The sequence below is a fragment of the Enoplosus armatus genome, chromosome 13 (assembly GCF_043641665.1).
Source record: "Enoplosus armatus isolate fEnoArm2 chromosome 13, fEnoArm2.hap1, whole genome shotgun sequence".
In the NCBI taxonomy this organism is placed as follows: Eukaryota; Metazoa; Chordata; class Actinopteri; order Centrarchiformes; family Enoplosidae; genus Enoplosus; species Enoplosus armatus.
In genome coordinates this window covers 16989486-17009868 of record NC_092192.1, presented here as the reverse complement: position 1 = coordinate 17009868, position 20383 = coordinate 16989486, and the positions used below count along the sequence as shown (strand labels likewise).

At 41.3% G+C, this 20383-nt stretch overlaps 2 protein-coding genes across 2 annotated transcripts in view; both read left to right on the top strand.

Annotated features, from left to right (window-relative positions):
- Positions 1 to 3286: 3286 nt before the first annotated feature.
- Positions 3287 to 5490, top strand: LOC139295491 (oligodendrocyte-myelin glycoprotein-like). Its single transcript, XM_070917687.1, has 2 exons — positions 3287 to 3294; positions 4095 to 5490. Exons 1-2 carry the CDS (start codon positions 3287 to 3289, stop codon positions 5488 to 5490), a joined length of 1404 nt encoding a protein of 467 aa, XP_070773788.1.
- Positions 5491 to 15535: 10045 nt separating this feature from the next.
- LOC139294986 (RNA-binding protein Musashi homolog 2-like) overlaps positions 15536 to 20383 on the top strand; it is a 218135-nt gene continuing 213287 nt past the window's right edge. The window contains exons 1-4 of the mRNA XM_070917022.1: positions 15536 to 15644; positions 15968 to 16008; positions 16300 to 16381; positions 16930 to 17014. Of these exons, the coding sequence (XP_070773123.1) occupies positions 15583 to 15644; positions 15968 to 16008; positions 16300 to 16381; positions 16930 to 17014 (270 nt within the window). The 5' untranslated portion in view covers positions 15536 to 15582. The remainder of the gene's footprint in view (positions 15645 to 15967; positions 16009 to 16299; positions 16382 to 16929; positions 17015 to 20383) is intronic.

Here is a 20383-nt window from a genome sequence, read left to right as displayed (position 1 = left end):
GCAGTGAGTATAAGCAGCAAAATATATTCAAAGTACCAAAAGTAAAATGACTCATCATGCAGAATGGACCATATCAGAATCATATATATTATATTATTGGATCACAACTATGGATGCATTAATGTGTAAGCATTACTTTAATGTTGCAGCGTTAAAGGTGGGGCTAATTGTAACTACTTTATATATACTGCTGGGTAGCTTGTATTATAATTTATTAGTTGATAATATTTTGTATTAATAACGAATCTGCAAAGTAACAAGTAAATTAAACTGTAAAATGAACTAGTAGCCTAAGCTAAGCTAAGTACATGCAAGTACATACCAACGGTGATTTGTAAGAAAGAGGCTGAAACACAAACCATTTTGGTTTGATTGTGGCTGCCCCATAGATTATATAGTAAGGTGTTATTGTGTCTGGGCTTCTTCCTAATTCTCCTCCTTGAAATTGAAATTTGTAATGAAATTGACATTTCTAATCCAAGACTCATTTCATACTAAACTGCCATTCCATGTCTTCACAGATACCAACATGAATGGCCTCGTCCTCCTGTTGTACTGCATAGAAATCCTGGGTGCAGTATTGTGTGGAGCAGAAAAGATCACAGTGCCTGCTACTGGGATGACTGGTATGGGTCAAAATGACTCAAGCTATTCAGACACAACCGTCCCTTTTCTAGCTAAAACTGTCACTGTCGCTGATCCAACCAGTGCTGCCAGCGGCATGTCTGAGACCAGCACCTTGATGTACACTGAGTCACCTACAACCGTCTCCAATAGTCGCACCACTCCACCTTCACCTGGCCCACAGCCCACCACAACCACCAGACCTAATGGCATGTTTTACAGGAAGGAATGTCTTCCAATGTTCATGGTGACTGGTGGACTGATCATAGCCTGTGCTATTCTGCTGGTTTCTACTTTGTTGTTGGCATGGAAGGTGTGCCAGTTGAGCAGACGCATCAAGGCGCTGAGCAGCAACGCTGACCTGATAAGCAACTCTGAATACTGGATGGGAACTGCCAAGAAGAACAAAAGCAAATCAGAGGCAGAAGCCAAAGAGACCAGCCTGTTAATGGCTGACGTCAGTCAAACACAGGAGGAGATGGGTAATGGCAGCGCCAAAGAAGAGGGAGAAGCAAACAAGGGTGGACAAATGGGAAATGAGAATGAGAAGGAGGTGGGAGACGTTGCCAGCGTTGAGGAAGCTTCAACTACACCTGTAGCCGTTGCTGAAAAGTCATCCCCCTTAAAGCCACAAGAGAAGGCTGCCGATTCCCAGTCTACCAAAGCAGCCTCTGAGGGCACAGAGGAGCCAAAGGATGTGGTGTAGAGTTGTGTGTGTGTGTGTGTGTGTGTGTGTGTGTGTGTGTGTGTGTGTGTGTGAAGCCAAAGAGTTTCCTGAGCAACTGCCTTCACTTCCCTATAGCTTTACAACCCATTTTCCTTTAAATAGAGGATACTTGTTTTTAGCAGCTTTTGCTTTACATTAAGTTGAACAATTGTGTATGCTGCTGAATCTGTTGAACTGAGTTGTTTTTTTTTTTGATTGGTTGTACTTCTCTGTTATTTGTGCGTTTTGAATATTAAAATATATAAATATAATATACTTGTGTGCAGGTTATGACACATATGACATATGCAACAACCACAGGAATAAAACAGTAACCTCAGTCTTGAATTTATTACAATTCAGCCATTTCCTATTTAGTTGTGGTTGTGTAACATGTGTGCATGTTTGTGTGTATATTTGAGAGAGAGAGAGAGAGAGAGAGAGAGAGAGAGAGAGAGACGGCTGCTTGATTAGCAAGCAGAGAATGTGCCTCGTCCGGGCAGTGCCGCTCCACTCAGAAAGAACGCTCTCTTTCACCTCAGCCAGAGCTGACAGCCACACAAAAAACCTTTTCAAAAAGCCAATATGCAGTTGTTTCCGCCGTACTGTGCAGATATTTGTTCATGTACTGACTTGTGACGTCATGATGGATGTGCACCTTTCATTAAAATTCTGAATAGTTTGTCCCTTCCCAATGCAGCCTCCGCTTCAATTCCAGCTCAACTCTAATAGCAAGGAGATGGAAACACGCTGGGTCGCGGTAGCTCGGGTGATGTGCAAGTTTAGAGATGGGATGCAGTAAAAAACAAAAATCCTCAGTGAGAGTAAATATTTCTCAGGCTGGAACAGATTTCTGTATTATACATCAGGTATTCAAAGTGAATGAGGCAAAACGTGGTTATAAGAGATTTGAATGACAGGATAGATGAGTGTCGATATTAGCGCAGCCACATATAGGTAGGCAAGAGAGGAAAGTACAGAGAGAGGTGGGTGAGGAAGTAACAGTCGCATTGCAAAAGAGGTACTTTGGTTAGTTTACATGACTACAGAGCAAAGACAACTACCAAACAAAAACAAATGTGGTTGAATAATTCAGGAGTCCACAGTGACGCAGCCTCATTTGAAACATTATTTATGTTGAATTCGTCACATTTTATAAGTTTAAACCACGATCACCATCTGCATCATGGTTGAACTATCCCTCAGAATCCAAGGGGATTATGTGTGATAGACGTACAGCATTGCAGTGCAGAATGGAGAGTTGCCTATATTGCAGATGGCAGGTGGGAAGCTGCAGTGGACGGGAGTCCTCTGCAATAAATCCTGAAGCTTTTTGTGGGAGTGTCTAAATTTACACAAGGAAAAGTAACAACCAATTACAGCACAGTATTGCTTTGTAAAGGGATACTTTAAAAATGGATCATATTGATTTAGGTGATATCTGATAACAGTCTATTTTATTTTGACTACAAACAGGACTGAAATCTGTCAATTGATCTAACCACAACAATAGTTGCCACTTTAAATGCAGAAGTAAATCCTGAAAGCTGCCAGATGATGGATTGAGGAGTTTCCTTTGAAGCAGCCTTGTATGCAGGGACCCCTCCGTTATGCGCTCCATTTCTCCTTACCCCCCTCCTAATACTTCACCCCACCTCTCCCCACTCACTTCCACTGCACAGAGTAAATCCAGAGCCTGCAGTGCCTGATCGCGCTAACCCAAAAGATCCATATAAGAGGCAAAGAGGACAAAAGGACCAAACTGCGAGGCAGTAAGGGCAACCTCAAAAACCTTCACTGGACAAGTGAGCAAGGGTCAAATTCTATGAGGGGAAGTCAGGCACTGAAAAAAAAAATCACCTTCAGCAGAGCAGCAGCTGGTCCCGAGCTTGAAAGCAGGAGGGAAGAGGGGCTGTACAGCACACAGGATCAGAGAAAAGTGACTGGAATGATAAGATGAGAAGGTGAGTTATGGACGAATTTAAAGACTCTTCTTTTACACATACATTCTGCCACACCCTGGCTCACATATACTGCAGCGTACAGTTCCTGGCTGTGTCTTTGCCTGCCTTTGCACCAGCTGATGCATGAGTTCTCTGTGGAGTCATTAATAAGACCCATCTATTGAGCTAGTTGTCCTCTGAGAGCATGGGACTGACTGCTCTGACAACCACTGATGACTGCACACGCAAACTGATGCCAAGGAAAATGACTGCAGGGATTTCTCATCCTCTGTGATGAATGATATACTTGAATAGACTGGAAATATCCTCATACAGATCAGGTCAAATGTTTATCAGCTGTAGAAAAGGACACATTTCAACCCTCTGCTGATGGTGCATATATACAGTATGAGCATTTCTCGAAAGAACACTGCTACGACATCCCTGAAAACATTCCTGCATGGTTAGGGGAGTCAGTTTGGCATGTGTTTGACATGCGATGTGAATGTGTGTATCTGCAAGCAATGCAGTGATGTGCAGGAAACATTGTGCAGCCTGTGTGTGTGTGTACAGTACAGAGAGAGAGAGGGAGGGAGAGAGAGAGCTGGTAGAGGGTGGAGCTTTAGGAAATGATGAAACAAGTTTTATTCAGCACATCCCTCTGCAGTTACTGTAGCAAATGTATAATCCCTGAGTTCACCATCCAAGCACACTGCAGGCATCACTTCTGCTTTCACAGTGTGCCTCCTGGAGGTAAAACAAAAGGATGCTGTGTAAGAGCAACCCCTAACATTCCTGTCTCCCTATCTTTCTTTTAGCAGGCATGTGATGCTGAAGCTCTCCACCAATGATGCCCTTCTGGGACTCCTGCTTTTGTTGTTGCTGGGGTTGCATGTCCTAGCCGTGTGCCCCTCCATGTGCTCCTGCGGCCGCAGCCACAGGGAGGTGGACTGCTCCTGGAGGGGTCTGAGACAGTTGCCCGACGGCCTGCAGCACAACATGCGCTCCCTCAACCTGTCCCACAACCGGTTTCACAACCTGGACGGCCAGCTCACCGCGTATACCCATCTCCGCTTCCTTGACTTGTCTTACAACCGGCTGAGCCACTTGCCTACCGGCTTGCCTCGCTCCCTCTGGCACCTCTACGCCGCCTCCAACCGCCTCCAGCTGCTGGACAAGAACGACACGGTCTACCAGTGGAATCTGCGAATGCTGGACCTCTCCGACAACAAGCTGGAGCGGGCCATCTTCATCAACAACACACTGACCAATCTGTGCACGCTCAACCTAAGCCACAATCAATTCTGGACTTTGCCCACCAACATGCCTGTTCACCTGGAGACTATAGACCTGTCCCACAACTTGCTTGTGAAGGTGCTGCCGGGCTCTCTGGACCGGCTCCTCAGACTAACTTACTTCTATCTGCACGCTAACCGCTTTTCCACTCTGCCCTTTGGATTGTTGGACAAGATTACATCACTTAGGGTCATCACTCTGGGCGACAACCCTTGGGCCTGTCACCTTTATGCCGACATCACCTACTTAGTCTCCTGGACTCAGCATACCCCCGCCAGCGTCCTGGGCTGCCCCTGCCACACCCAGCCTATCTGTGGAGGGGTGCGCCCTGGCAGGACTGGAGGGTGGCACTTTGCCTCCTACAACCTGCCCCCCCTGGCAGCGAGTGCCCAGGACCTGAGCTCCGTGCCCTCTGAGGCCAGTGTCACCGGATGGTGGTACTTGTCTGTTTCTGCTCTGCTAAGCACCCCACACACCCCCAAAGAGACCACACAGCACCCCCCATTCATAGTCACACCCATCAGCATCTCCACCCTGCCACCCAGAAGCACAGGCACACAGTCAACTATAAATCACCTTTCTCTCCACACTGATTCCCATCTCACCTCTGACAGAGAGGAAGCCTCACCCACTGACTCACGCCAGACCACCGACACGTCCCCTTTTCCTGACACGAGCTTCATTACTGAAACACCCATCAGGGCCGACATGACGCTGGCCACGGACCGATTCTTTACAACAGAGAGCCCCTCCGTCCAAACAAAGAAGACAACCACTCTCCGCACCAGGAGCGTGAGGAGGCAGAATCAGTCCCTGCCTAGTGGCATCAGCAACGGCAGCCTGGCTCTTGCCACCTGCTCCTCGCTCCCTTTCCTCCACAACCTGGGGCTTCTGTCTCTCATTCTGCAGCAAGTCCTCTGAAAGACAAACAACTCAGTGTTAAGTCTGCATATGAATTTACAGCACAAACAAATACGGCGCACATACTGTATGAGACTGTTATGTATATTACCAGCTTCCTCAGCAAAAGGCCATTTACAATACAAAGGCTTTATGATGATTAGGACAATTGGTCGAAAAAACAATACATTACCTTTTCTAATAACACTTTTTACAAGCTTCCACTCGAATGCACTGTCGCTGATGTAAAAAAATAACATTGTAATGAATATAGCTAAGCACATGGTGGCACTATACATTCAGGTACCAGTTTATTGTGTAACTGAATGTAGCCTGGTGCTCATCTGCAACTACAGTCTACCCTTTTCAAGGCTAACTGAGCTGCTGTCCAATACACATTATGACCTACAAATGATTGTGTATCTTTTATTTTTATTTTTTCATATTTTCTATTGGCTGGATTTGACTGATGTTGATGATATTGTGGTCATATCTTTTTATTTAATTTTATTGCATTAGCTATCAAAAAAGGTATGACACTCAAAGTTTTCATTTACTTGTTTTGACTCTGTTGCCTTTTTTAATAGATGTCCTTGATGCCTGCCTGCTTGTTTCATGTAACAAACCATATCACTCGCCAGAGGAGCAATCTTTTCTGAGGACAGGATGTATGTAAGAAACTGGTCATGACATGTTCATTAACAGGGAACAACAGAGACTCTGTGGACCGCAGGGAAAACAAATGGACAATGTTGCGTCACTATCCTTAACAAACTCTGAGTGCTGAGCACTGCTTCTGTATTTTTATCACATCTCAGACTTAAGTGTCCTTCATGATTCAGTGGCGCTCGTGAAAATGATCTGCATGGTGATTGAACGTTCCAGGAATGCTAACCTACTGCTATATTGCCGCAGAGCATCAAAGCACAGACACTCTCATCTTATTTATATGAAATGTTAAGATATTCCAATCTTGATTGCATTAAGCGTAAATAACAACCTAACCTACAGGTTTTTACATTTTAGAAATACCCTTGCGCCCAGAACCAAACGGAAATAGAAGGAAGTGCATCTCAGCAAGCTGCATTTGACAAACTTAAGAAGAATACAGTGCCGAGGAAGCACTTTCTGTAAAGTTGAATAAAATGTGCTGAGTTATTTACACCTTTTGATGATTGTTTGAATTTTGCCCCCACTGCTTTTTTTATCATCACATTTTTCTTCATTCTACACGGCAGGACTGATGTTTTTCATTTCAAACTGTTTTCAATAATACCATCTCAGGGGAGAAGGCAGACAAACTGCAATTCTTTTTTTTTTTTTAGTTTTCAACAACAACATCTCCCTGTGAGTCTTTGACATAGGTGTCAATCCTCATGGGGGCTCAAGTTAAAAAATAAATAAGGTTATAAAAATCAAACTCATTAAACAGTGACCTATTCAGATTGATTTAGCAAGCATAGGTTTGTTAATAGTGTTTTTATTGAGGGAATGTTCACTAAGCACAAAAGCACTTCAGTCAGACATTGGTTCACAGTTAATCACACATGGAAAATGGCCAGAACACACACAGTCATTGAGCAATGACTCTGAAATATCATGTCTAAGTTTAAAAAAAGAATCACCTACTGCGTGCAGAAATACATTGTGGAAGGCAGCAGTGCATGCTCTCTATATGATCTTTATTGACGTCCTGAAGAGAAAAGAGGGAGTCTTACATGCAGGAACATCTGGGACACAGAAACCAGGTCTCACTCCTGACATTGTGTGGCACAGGGAGGTGCCAGCCTGGTCAACAGGTGACGCTGGGGTTTAGCCAGGCACAGCCTCGAAGAGCAATAACCACCCAAACTGAGAATGATAAACATCTGACAGGCTGGCTGGGCCATGGGTCATACCTGGTTAGCTAGCCAAAAAAGGATGAATGGAGATACATTCACTTGGATAAAAATTCTTGTGCAGAAAGTACTAGATAAATAGATAGATAGTTATGTTTTGGATGATGATTAGACAGTATAGTGCAAGGATTTAGCAAAGAGTAATACATCATGATTAAATGAATAAAAACAACATAATAAAATTCAGAAAGAGTGAACAAAAATAACGGATGATTTTATCAGCACACCAGCCTTCATACTGAAAACTCAAACACCTGCAAAGTACATTCTGTGTATTTATAACTTAGAACCAGAAGCCCGAACAGAAAGAAACTTGTGGTCGGTGTGCTGTTTATTTATAAGCATGATTCAAGGCTCAGAGAAAGTTACTTTCATTTCTCCCCTCAAGTCTCAGTTTCCCTTTAACTTGCATCTTCATTTAATCCCTTATTATTCATTAAATCATTATTTTATTGAGTTTATTCCAACAAGCCCTGCAAGTTTATACAGTTCTGCCAGTATAACGTACTGTTAACCAGCTTCATTGCAGATCCATTGAGGTCTTCTTATGGTTTGTGTTGTGTCCACAGAGAAAAGAAGACAGAGTGGAGAATTATCAGAAAGTTTATTTTTTGTTTATATTGTTTTCAACTGTGAAGATTAGAACACACAACGTAACCACTGAATCATCCCTCTTTGGTTTAGTTGCCGTATTGCAGGTTTTCATACATTTTACTCCTTAAGGAGATTCATCTCCATAACAGACACATGATACATCTGTCTGCCTCCCTTTAGCTGCAGAACTTTAAAACCTCTCTTCCAAGTACTGTAGGTGCCAGTGCTCTGGCCTGCTTGCCAATTATTTTCTTTGTAGACAACACAAAGTAATGTCAGATTTCTCTTCTGGCTTCTCCTAATAACTGACAAGGTGTAGAAGGCTAGCATCATTTACTGCTGCCATGCCTCCCCTCTTCATCTCTCCACCCGGGCTTGTTTTGAGTGAGCTGCCTTCTTACTTTCAGCCACACTCAATGAGACTCACCCTTAGTGTACTTCTTTGTACCTGGCAACCCCACTGCCCTCTTGTATATATATATATATCTATATATATATATATATATAGATATATATATATCACAGACAATGACATATAGGTTTTAAGAACAATCTTAATGCAGTCATTCATGGTGAGAGTGTAAAAATCTTTTTTATTTTTTTATTTAATACATTTTGTGTGTATGTACCATTGCAGAAAAAGTCAATTTTCTTCTGCACTGCTTACAAAGCTGGCTCACCACCAAGCTAACAGGTTCTTGGAGTTAGTTTGGAATTTAACCTTTTTTTCTGAGACTGTATACAGAAATAACAGGGAGTTCAAAAAACAGCCCAGCATTTGAGCTGTTCCCCTTACAGCAGTCACACAGTCTTTCCCTTCAGTAACTGAGGCCAGAGGGCCGCTGTAGGTGGTGAACCTGCGGGTGACTTTAGACTCGCCACTCCTAAAAGGAACAAAAGAGACTTGTCACTTTGAGCCACCTCCATGAATACACACATAGACAAAGACACATAAACACAAATGACATCAGTTCCACTGATGATTACATGTACTCAAAGTGCCCTCTTGTGGTGGTGGGACAGAAATGAATGTTTATCCCAAAACATTACAGTCAAGAGACAATTCTCGGAGAGATTGTGTTCTTCACCAGGACACAACATGCCCCAGAGGGAGGCTTTTCTCAAGGTCATCTTGAAAGAAATCTCACTACTGTTTAGATTGCACAAAAAAAAAATTGTTTTTTCTCATCAACCTCCTTATGGAGTTTATTGCAATGACATGGCTTAATAATTCAACACACCAAACACACAATGTTCAGATCTGGAATAAAATGCATCTGAAAGCTTTAAGCAGACACTTGTGCCTACTTGTGTCCAGATTTGTGGAAATCTCTTTGGACGGTTTGGGTGATATTCTTCTCCCAGAACGTCATACTCAAACACAAGAGAACAAACAGACTGAGAGCAAAGGATGAAGGGTAGCTCCCTGTGGCACTCAAGGGAAACCTTTTACTGACATGAGAAAATCATGACAATTATTGTAGATAACCAGCTACCTACAGGCCTAATGCACACCTATAATGGCCATTATCTTGGACCATCATGATAGACCAAAGCTCGCACACATGCTGATGCATGAGTGGCATGCCTTGAAAAGACCGCTGCAGCCAGCCTATGGCTTAAACAATGGCTGCCAATTTTGACCTCCTCAGAGCCTGTGTCACAATATCAATCGTAACCCAGAATTAGGCTGGTACCCGACCAAAGGATGCTCGAATGCAGATAAAGTTTATCTGATAAATGTAATCTGTATTGACAGCTTTGGTCTACATGCCAAGGCTCACCATCTCTTTGAGCCAAGAGCAATGTTTTTCCAGTCTGGGCACTGATCAGCTGAAAAGCAAAACGTGTCAGAATCTGGAAGAAATAACAAGGCGTACTCTAGCAGCCGGAAGACTGATGAGACAGGCAAAATTCTACCCTGCAGCGTAGTGGGGGGAAGCTGAGGATATGGTATCTCTCGCTCATGTCTCAATGGCACACACAAGGCAAGGTCAGTGTTAAGGTCAGTGGTTGCAGAATAGGAAGTGGTTGGCAACTGAGAGAATGTATGGTGGCAGCCAGTTAGGGGAAAAAATAAAGTGTAAAGGAACAGAGAGAAAAAAGGCTGGTAGAAAACAAAAAATGAACAAGAAGACAGAAAGCACCACTTAGCTGGTGTACCCAGAGAGGCCTGCTTACTATATCATTCTTAGCTTCTGGAAGATTCTTTAAAGAATGTCTGAGGAATGGCACATGATCTCATACAAACAAACTCAGAGAGAGTGAATAAAACCGGGTATGAGAGTTCTTCAGGCTAGTTATCCATAGGCTTATTCTGTGTCGGTTTGTCCGTATAACAACAACAAATGCAGCTGTGTGCATGCATGAGTGTGTGTTAACACCGTTATAAAGAGGAAATCTTGAGTGTTTACTGTAAATTTGCATGAAAAGCCAGAGAGTATGGTGCACAGCTGTCCTGAGGAGGATTCCAACAAAATGGGCTTTAATGTACTTTGACAGAGAGTGGAAAAAATATTTGGGGCAAGCTCAAAATCAAGCTCACTTTAGAGCCCATGTTGAATTTAAACTGTTAAACCAATCCAAACGTACATGACTGGGACAGTTTCACATTCAGGCTTCTGTATGGGGAGGGGTGTGCCACTTCCTCTGCCTTGACAACGCTCTCCAAAAGGCCAACATGCACATTTCTCCCCACTGCTGACTGTTCAGGTGATGGGAAGGCTCCTTGCGGTGCTTTAATGCCACTCGTCATCATCTGTAACACACAGCTCTCTCTTGAGTCTTGCAAACAGCAGCCAGAACATTCCAGGGAGCAGCGGGGGCACGAGCTTATCTCCCAGCCCAGTGGAGCAGGTAAATGATGTCGTCATCATCCGCTTGTGTTGGAGCCTGATTGGTCTAAAGAGCCCCACATGCAAAGTGGTCTTTTCAAGCTGAGGTCAAAAATGCAGATCAACTTGCTTGGTCTATATTGTTAAAACAGAAATGCATGTAGATACACCATTCTGGAAAAGTGCTGGATCTTCTGTTCATGCAGAAGTAGTTTGCATATTTTGTAAAACTCTGAGACACAATCTGTGATCCTTTGAGGGACTACAAGCTATTTTGTGGTACCTTGGGGTGCTTTTGTGCACTTGGTACAAGGGAATACTGCATTTTTTTAAATTTGCAAGGATAATTTGGAAGCACTGAGGAGCCTTATGCATTTTAGATATTTCAAAAGTCAATATTACAGTTTCATTTTTTAATAATGTGGATGTCTGAATATCACAGTGGCCCATCTACCTGGAATGCTAGTGCATAGCCTCTGGCACAGCTTAATTAACTCATCTGCGTAGTTACAGAAGGCATAATGGGGGAGAGAGAACTCACTCATCACCAGAACATCCTTCCTACTGATCTCACTTCAAACAGTTTCTCTTTGTGGTGACAATCCTCACATATCAGGATCCGTCAACAACATTTTTACTCAACCACCCCATTGGAAAACATACAAATCAATGACGAGAGCAGACATTTTATTTATCAAATTCATCAGGTCTACAATGAAATGATCCCACATGGCTGAAATGGACTTTTATGAGATGCTGAGTTATTCCAGGCAAGATGAAAGAGCAGGTAGACTGCGGTTTGGTGGGTGGCTAATTCCTGAAATAGGACTGTCAATTATGCATGTTTCGGTCTGGCTCTCTCCCTGCAGTCAGAGAGGGGCTTTAGCTCAGCAAAGAAGAAGCAGAGAGGAGAGGACACTAGAGGGAGACAATTTGTTCTCATCTGCAGCCTTCTCCACAGCTTTCCTCTGGATTCTGAATTTCACTGTAATGGGCCCTCAAGAGAATCCTTCATGGTGATCAATATGAAATCATTCACAAAATCCGAAAGGATGAAATTAACAGCATCTCAAGAGTGTTCAAATAATAACCATAACAAATTCAGATAAGTGATGAAAGTATTTACTCTGAGCTCCCTTTAAATGTTGGATTAATACATATATTAGATTCTTTCAAATATCAGTGCATGCTTAAAAAACATGGTGAGCTTCTGTGATAGTTATTCAAATTATGTACACAGATGCAGGGGTAAAATCCCCCTTGACTTCAAGTTTCACTTTAAACTACGTATCGGTATTAGAAGTCATTTATCACCACCAGTATTTCTGTCTCCAAACGTTGAAAGATTGAAAAAATATTTTGTGTTTTAAGCACAGATTATATGTAGGAATCTGTGTGGAGAAAAGGGGTTTTACATGATCCAAGAACAATTTCTCCAAGGTCAAGTGAAGATTCTGCGGGTATAAAATGATTACTGCAACAGGAAACAGGATGCCTCTTCTCAAACCAGCATCTCATAACAGTCTGTTGCTTCTCTCACTTTCTTTTTCCCCTCAGCTCTTTCACACACTATCAATTTTACTTCTCTCTCAATCCCCAAATCCTCCAGTTTTCATGCAAAGGCTTGGTTAGTTACAAGCGTTTTTGCATGCTGAGTTTCCTCTCTATTGAGAAGCGGTTCATCTTTCACTGAATGCAGGCTACAGTTGCACTGATACAACTATGATTTCAGAAATATTTGCATTTTGCTCAAATCTAAAGTAAATAGTGAATTACGGTTCAACACGGATGAGTTCAAAGCATGTAAGACATAAAAAGGTGTCTATCTCTTGAAATTCTCCATCCAATCATTAATCAAAACGTCTTCAAAGGCTGTCACCTTTATCAACGCTTCCAAGCCATGATGATGTTACTCCGTGATCAGCATCACTTTCAAGCAAATGTGTTCATACATGCTTTGGTGTAAAATATAACCCTCCTCTTTTCTCCCCGCTCAGTACTAAATGCTCAACTGCTCCAAAAGCATGGCTGTCAGAGCTCCTAAAGTTGCTTAAAGAAGGATAAACATTTTAGGCACTTTCATCAGGCAGACGTGGCTGCTCAGATTAAAGGAGAACACCGCACAATTTAAAAATCTACACATGTTTCTCCTTCAATCAGTGTAAAAAAAGATCTAGAGACCCAAACCTTGAACTAACGTCGTCCATAAGATATGAAAGATATTTGCTGAAATATGATATGCTACTTGACTGTCGTACCAATCTGAGATTTCAAATAGAATAGCGTGCGCCTGCTGTGGCATCAGGTTGTTTTGGGTTCAAATCTGGTTCACATCCCTTGATCAGATGTTGTAAAACGTCACACCCAATGTACCTTCTCTGTCACGTTTGACTTTGCTCACTTCATGGTATAACAATAGTAGAGTAGAAAGGCCATGGTAACAATGTTCAAAAAGCAGAATAATCCACAGCCACACCGTGAAACCAAGGGACCCCAGTGTTTTTATTTGAGCATAAAACAGAAGTTGCTCTTCATGTCTTAAATCCAGTGTGATTTTTGCACACCTTGTGATGGGCTTTAAAGCCTGTTGTTCCTCAGAGCTCATATTCCGCATCAATTTATAACCTCCCTCGCTCTTTTCTCTCTGCAGCTGCGTGAGTGGATGCGATTTTCTGACATTCACATTTTAGACATCGCCACACATTTGACAACTTACAGAAAATGCAACACATTTAAAATAATATTTAATGTATCGCCAAATGGCATGGGACAGAATAGTGCATAGAATAAGCAATAATGTTTCACACAAGGTGTCGTGTTTCCATTTTCCTTGACACTCCTGTGCTGCAAGGAATTGCCGCCAATTGCTTCCTTACGTTTGTTTCAGAGATACATACCGCTGCAATGTGGAGTGTTCCCTAACTAATGACAGAGTTTGAGCTGTTAAACTGTCAAAAGTGCTGTTATTTGGGTTTTATCTAAGTCATTGTTTCAAAAACATGCTGCCTGGCCAGATAAGACTTTCCCCCTGGTAGCTCCCTGAACAGTCAGCACAGAGAGGCCTATTAAAAAAAACTTCACTGAATGTGAATAATGAAATGAGATCACTAGTCATGTTTCATGCAGAGCTTGCAATGTTTTGTTGTGAGTATTCTCATTTTAATGAAGTTTAATGAAAACTGCATTTATATAGAGTTTATTGCCTGTGAGCAGGAATCTGGCATGGATACAGACTATAGTATAATACACCACTTAAAACAAAATTTGTACACAAGATGTTTTTTCTTATGTTCTATTGACAGCATACTGCACGAATAATGTATAGCAAAAAAAATTCCCACCGCAAATGCTATGCATGTTCATTTATTCATTCATTGCTTATCCTGATTCTTCTTCTTCTTCTTCAGGGTCATGAGGGGGCAGAGCCAGCTTATCTTCACATACATTGTGCAGAGGGCAGGCCTGACAGCTCATTACAGGTCATCTACATGAAAAGATCCATAATTACTCCACCGCATGTATGAATACCATACTTTATTGATCCCCACAGGAAAATTCCTTGTTGGCTTTCATAATGAATATAGCAGTTAAAGGTCAGACCTCGGGGTCAGCTACAGAGATTCAGTATCTTGCTCAGGGACCTTTTCCACATGATTTGAACCTGCTTCAAAACAGATTTTATGGCTCAGGACTCTTTAGTAATCAGCCCACCTCACCGCCTAAATATGGGGCACTTTTTAGTACATTTCAAAATCTGATCTTCTGTGTAATCTGAGCTGTAAGTGTAACATGCTTTAATTTAATATGTACATTATAACATTGTCAATAAATACAGACTTGCATTGTTGGTATTATAGCATGATTGTATCGGTCATGTTTTTAGCTGGAAGGCCCATTAAATGCACACCTAGTAAGATCATTTAAACCAATAAATCATCTCTTATTGGAAAAATGAATGGTGCATCACTTTGCAATGATATTGTTAGCTACCATTAAACAAACTATACAGCATTTCTGGGGATAAATCATTACATAATTGTTGTTTGTATTCAATTATTATTTTATTATAAACACATCAGCATGCTTTCCTTCACTATTTAACCAGTTGACCGGTGCTGCACATGATCTATTTTACACTTTGCATCACATTGGATGCAATTTTTAGCTGAATGAAACTCAGCTTGTTTCTTGATAAAACACTTGTGAGACATAATAATCAGGATAATTCAAATATTAACATGCAAATAGTTAATAGTAGTTAATAGTAAATAGTTAATACACTTTTTGCCTCAGTGAGAGGGACTATATTTCATGGCGGAAGAATAACAAGTCATTGTAATAAAAAAAAAAACATCACGTTGCTGCTTTGTAAACGTTCACTTCTCTAATTAATTAAGAATAATATTTCTTGGACAAAGTGATATTGTTATTATTATTATTTTTTTTTACAGTGGTATGTGTCCACTGATTTAGAAGAGCAATAAGCCACTTTCACCTCTAGTGGCTTATTGCTTAATTAAATGACAAATCGGAGGATTGGTTTGCAGATTGCCTGAATTGACGTCAATTGGATTGGTTAGGTGACAGAGGCAGGCTCCGCCCCCTGTGGGCCAAGGTAGAGCATGCTGAGAGAGGGAGGAGGGAGCAGGGGGCTGAGCTGATCCCACGTGTGACGCTTTCATTCCCGGCTCAGTAATATTCTCATAGCGGGGCTTTGCATATCTCCTGCCGTATCTGTGTGTGTCTGTCACTGTGACTGTAGTCCCAGCCTATAGTTTGAAATAGATATGGAAGGAGACGGGAGTCAAGCCACATCCGGAAGCCTAAATGATTCACAACATGACCCGGGGTAAGAATCTTTCTAAATTTAATCCTAAGGTACGATTTTTTTCATGTTACAACATCTTGGAGAGGACTTCGACTGCCGTGCTGGATTCGTCCCCACAGTACGCACTTAAACCGTGCACGGGTCTGTTTCCAGATGCAGTTTTAAAGACCTGAGCTTTGTAGCAAGAGTGGCCTCCCCCTTTCATGTAGATAGACTATAATTACTAAGCGCGAATGTGTTTCATAGTCTTCCTTTATCCTTTAAGGTCGCTTTTAGAAGTAGTTAGTCGTCAAAATGGCCGAACTGACATCTGGACTCACTTCTGTTGTGTTTTCCCCTTACAGTAAAATGTTTATCGGTGGCCTCAGCTGGCAAACCTCACCAGGTGAGACTGTTATTCTCTTTTACACCGTATCCAGTATTTCTTGTTGTTTTGTCGCTGTGACTGAGTGCTCGTTGTAGCCGCTGACGGTGTATGTGCGAATGTGCACTGTGCAGTAGTGTACTGTATGGGATATCTCACTAGTGTGTGCGCACGATGTTATTTTTGATCTCCGTCCATCTGAAGTCCTCTATTCGACCCCTATGCGCATCGCGGGGTGTTTTTGAAATACAGTGACAACAGCATGTCCATATGTTTCTGTCAAATGACCCGACATATTTTCTCTGTTCACAGACAGCCTTAGAGACTATTTTAGTAAATTCGGAGAAATAAGAGAATGTATGGTGATGAGAGACCCCACGACAAAACGCTCAAGGTAAATATGGGGCTTTTCTACTTTTCCTTCCCAGTGCATGTAGCGATATCGCTTACTTTGTCCGTGTTTAGTATTAATCCAGCGTGTAGGCTATGTGTGTCTCTGTGTCCGCGCGCGCATGTGTTCGTGTGTGTCCCTGTGTGCGCGCGCCTGCGTGTGGTTTCACAGCAAGCCAGATAAGCTTAAATGCTCACTGCTGTAAAGCTGCAGCCGAATGCAATTTGACATTGACTTTGTGACTGCACCACAATGTTGGTGTGGTGTCGTCTCATTGTAACATACCAAATAATGATCAGCATTGTCCTCAGTTTCTGTCTCAAATCTGCTACAGGACGTCCATAATGTTGATTATAAACACATTTACAGAGAAATATTGTAACAATCATAAGGTCATAGGAGTATTATGGCTATTGTTATGCAGTTTATTGTGGGAAGCCGCAATATTTTTCTATGATTTGTATTCGTAAGAAACAAAATGTAATTGTAAATTCTGGTTTTGTATGTATACATTTTAACGTTGTTGTTTTTTTTTTGTCCTTGTTTTGCAGAGGATTTGGGTTTGTTACGTTTACAGATGCTGCCAGTGTAGATAAAGTCTTAGCCCAACAACACCATGAATTAGACTCAAAGACGGTGAGTTAATTTTATCTGCACTTATATAAGTGTTTATTTCTTGTTTTTGTGTTTGCACTGTTCTGCCCTGTCATAACTGTGTGACTTTTTACTGCCGAAGGCCCTGTGGGGAAACACTTCTTAGGTTAACACGCTGTGTGGATCAAGGTCATGTATAAAGGCTAAATGTATGATGGTCCCTTCAACACCAAGCTTAGCAATAAAACACAACTCCAGGGTGAATATTATATGTGTTCACTTTCACTTCGCTGGATGAATGGGGCTGACACGCCCCCTTCTTCGCTGTGGCCACATGTGCAGTGGGCACATATCTCATGTTCCACTGAAGGGCGTGCTGTCTCAGGCCTGCTGCCTCGCTACTGTTTGACCCAGCAGATATTGTATTGTTTCACGCCTGATGCACTGATACTGTAAGTGTGAAAAATAGGCTTGAAACAACACTTCCCAGGAACATATTGCCCTGATGTCAAATACAGAATTCTGTGTTTGTGAGTAAACTAGAAAAAAAAGACAACAAAACAACAAAAACGTTATTCAAACAATTTGGTTACTGTAGTGTAAAATAATTTGATTATATAAATGTAACAGGGTAACAGCAATCCATGACCATCATAAATGCATGTTTAGTTTGAAAGAATCATCTGAATTTACTTAAATAAGGCAATTGACTCACAGACATACACATACACCCACGCACCCACTGATGTGAAACTTTGAACTATTGCAGATTCTACTTGCCTTTTGAAATTTGTCAGTAGGTGAATAATTAAAGATGCTAGTCAGTTAGAGAGATGTCTGTAGTGATGGATTAGACAGGGTTCAGCTGAAATTATATTTGTCAGGGATTTCTGCTCAGTATGTGGTAATATCCAGATATGCCAGCATAGTTTTGGAAATGGAATTGAGCATGTTGAGGAAGCGTACTGTGTGTGTGCTACTCCGGGCTGAAGATGACTCTAGATGGAGGAATATTTTGAAGGATTTCGAAAGACAGATAGATTGTACTTCAGGTGGCAGTATAATAATAAGGATACTCTGAAATCTCCAAATCTGTATAGAATATGGCAAGTAATGTAAAGTTAAGATTTGTTGTTCTTTGTAATCATATTCTGGAGCTAAGAAAACATGCTTTTTGTTGTTTGTATTCCTTCCAGATCTTTGAACTGCAAAGTTCTTATACTTTCTTATATTAGGTAGCTCTCAGTTTTCTGGCCAGTTCTCAGACCAGCTAAGTGATGGAGGCGTTACTTCTCCAAATGTGCTTATGGGATTCCACTTGTCTAAAAATGAGTTATTCACCATCATAAAAAAGACACTCTTACTACAAAATTATTGATAACACCCAGTCAAAAAACCTTATGGGGCAAAAACATTGTGGGCATAAGGTTGTAAGATATTAATTTCCTCTTCCCTCCCCAACCCAACAGACCCTTTTTGTTTTTGTCTCTGGTGGGTCAGGGTCTCACTCAGACTATAGTGTTCCTATGTAGATGCATTTGTTATGTTATGTCTTCAGCTGAAGCTCTATTATGTTATGGGAATAATGGTGATGAGGAGTGGTCCTTCTGTTGTGAATCAGGGAATATAGAGAGAGGACAAGATTCTTGGCAGTGAAATGATCAATAAGTACGATGTCATTGCAAAACTTGCAAACATCTGTAGAGGGGAGTACGTAAAAGCAGGTTAGGCTGCTTGAAGGGATAACGATATAAACATACTTTGATGCAGAATATAGAGCAGTTTGATAACTTCAAGCTTGACATTTTGTGACAGCTTGACAGCACACACACACACACACATATATATATATATATATATAGTATACAGTAAAGGGGGGGTATGTGTGAAGGAGGGTTGCAGTTGTTGGTTCAATGCCTTGCCCGAAGGGACTCTGAGAGAAGGTACATTATTACACATAATTATTCTGTTAAGATATTTATTTGGTTTAACTTTATTACCTCCTGCTCATAGCACAGTCAAACCACTGCTACGTCTATGTTGCAAATGACCTATTGATCGCAAAATAGTTTTCTCACGCATAAGAAAATGTTTTTGATTTGTTTTACTTACTAAACTTATCAAACTTTCGCCTGCAGCTCAACATCAAAATATCGAATATTGTTGGCCTATTTTCTTATGTATTATGCTGAAGTTAAAACACAGGTTTTTCTTGCTCCTCTGAAGCATATTAAGTGGCATGCAAAATCTGCAATTTTAAAATGACCATTTTGTGATTGTGGGCCAACTTTATATCCATATAAAAAGATACAGAAAGTTTTGCAGCTACAGATATGTACACATTTGTATTATGTCACACTTATTGTAGGCTATAGGTCATGTTTGGCAGACTTATGTCATTCTCAGATTTGACAGCACCTCGCCCTGAGAACTGAACAGTGACATTTTCAGCTCTGACATCCAGTCATAATTTTCTCTGAATTGTGGCCTTAGTGCACAGGCAAAAGTTCTCTAAACCTGTTGCACATCTGTCCTTACCTAATTGGCAAGTAACTTGAGGAAGCAACTTTCACTTTTTATTATATTCATCATTACCTCTGTCAGGTATTATCTTTCCTATGAATGTTTTGGAAGTGGATTTTCATTTTTTGGTGCTATTTTTTTGCCTTATTAGATAGCATGCAGCAGAGAGCTGACAGGAAATGAGGAGAGAGAGAGGCTTGGCTGGACTCGATCAGGGGCCGTTGTGATTACATGGTCAGCGTCTTAAACCCTTAGGCCACCAGGCTGCCCCAAATAAATAGTTTTTAATGACCATTAACATAATCATATCGGACGCTCACTATTACACAGTCTATATTTAAAACGCTATGGAGCCAAATTAGATTTGGATTTCTGTCTGACGTTAATGAAACAATTTTTGTGTGTGTGATTTATTTGTTTTGTTTCCATGGCCATGTTTTTTGTCTTCATACCCGCAAACCTGAAATATATTGATGATACCTGTAATAATAGGGATACCTAATGGCTTGGTCATAATAAACAAAGTGAAGCTGTGTGTGTGTTTTTTTTTTTTTGCTGGACATTCTTGTAATCAGATGAGTGTTTTACAGTGTAATTGACAAACCAAACACCCAGTTGACTGAAATACATGCAGAAATTGATATTTCCTAGCTGCTAATGTGCTGTTGTTTATCTGTCAGTGTGTAATAGAAGATTGCAAACCTAAGGCAGCTGTCTGTGTTGTTTTCCTCACTATTAGTCATTGGGCTTTATCTGCTGTGCTGTTGTATATCTTAGCATTCACACTATCAAGATCGCATTGCATTAGGATCTATCATATCTCTTATAAAGTTGCTCAGCACTAGAATGGACCGGCCCAGCAAATGTGCATGGTTCTTGATGTGTTTG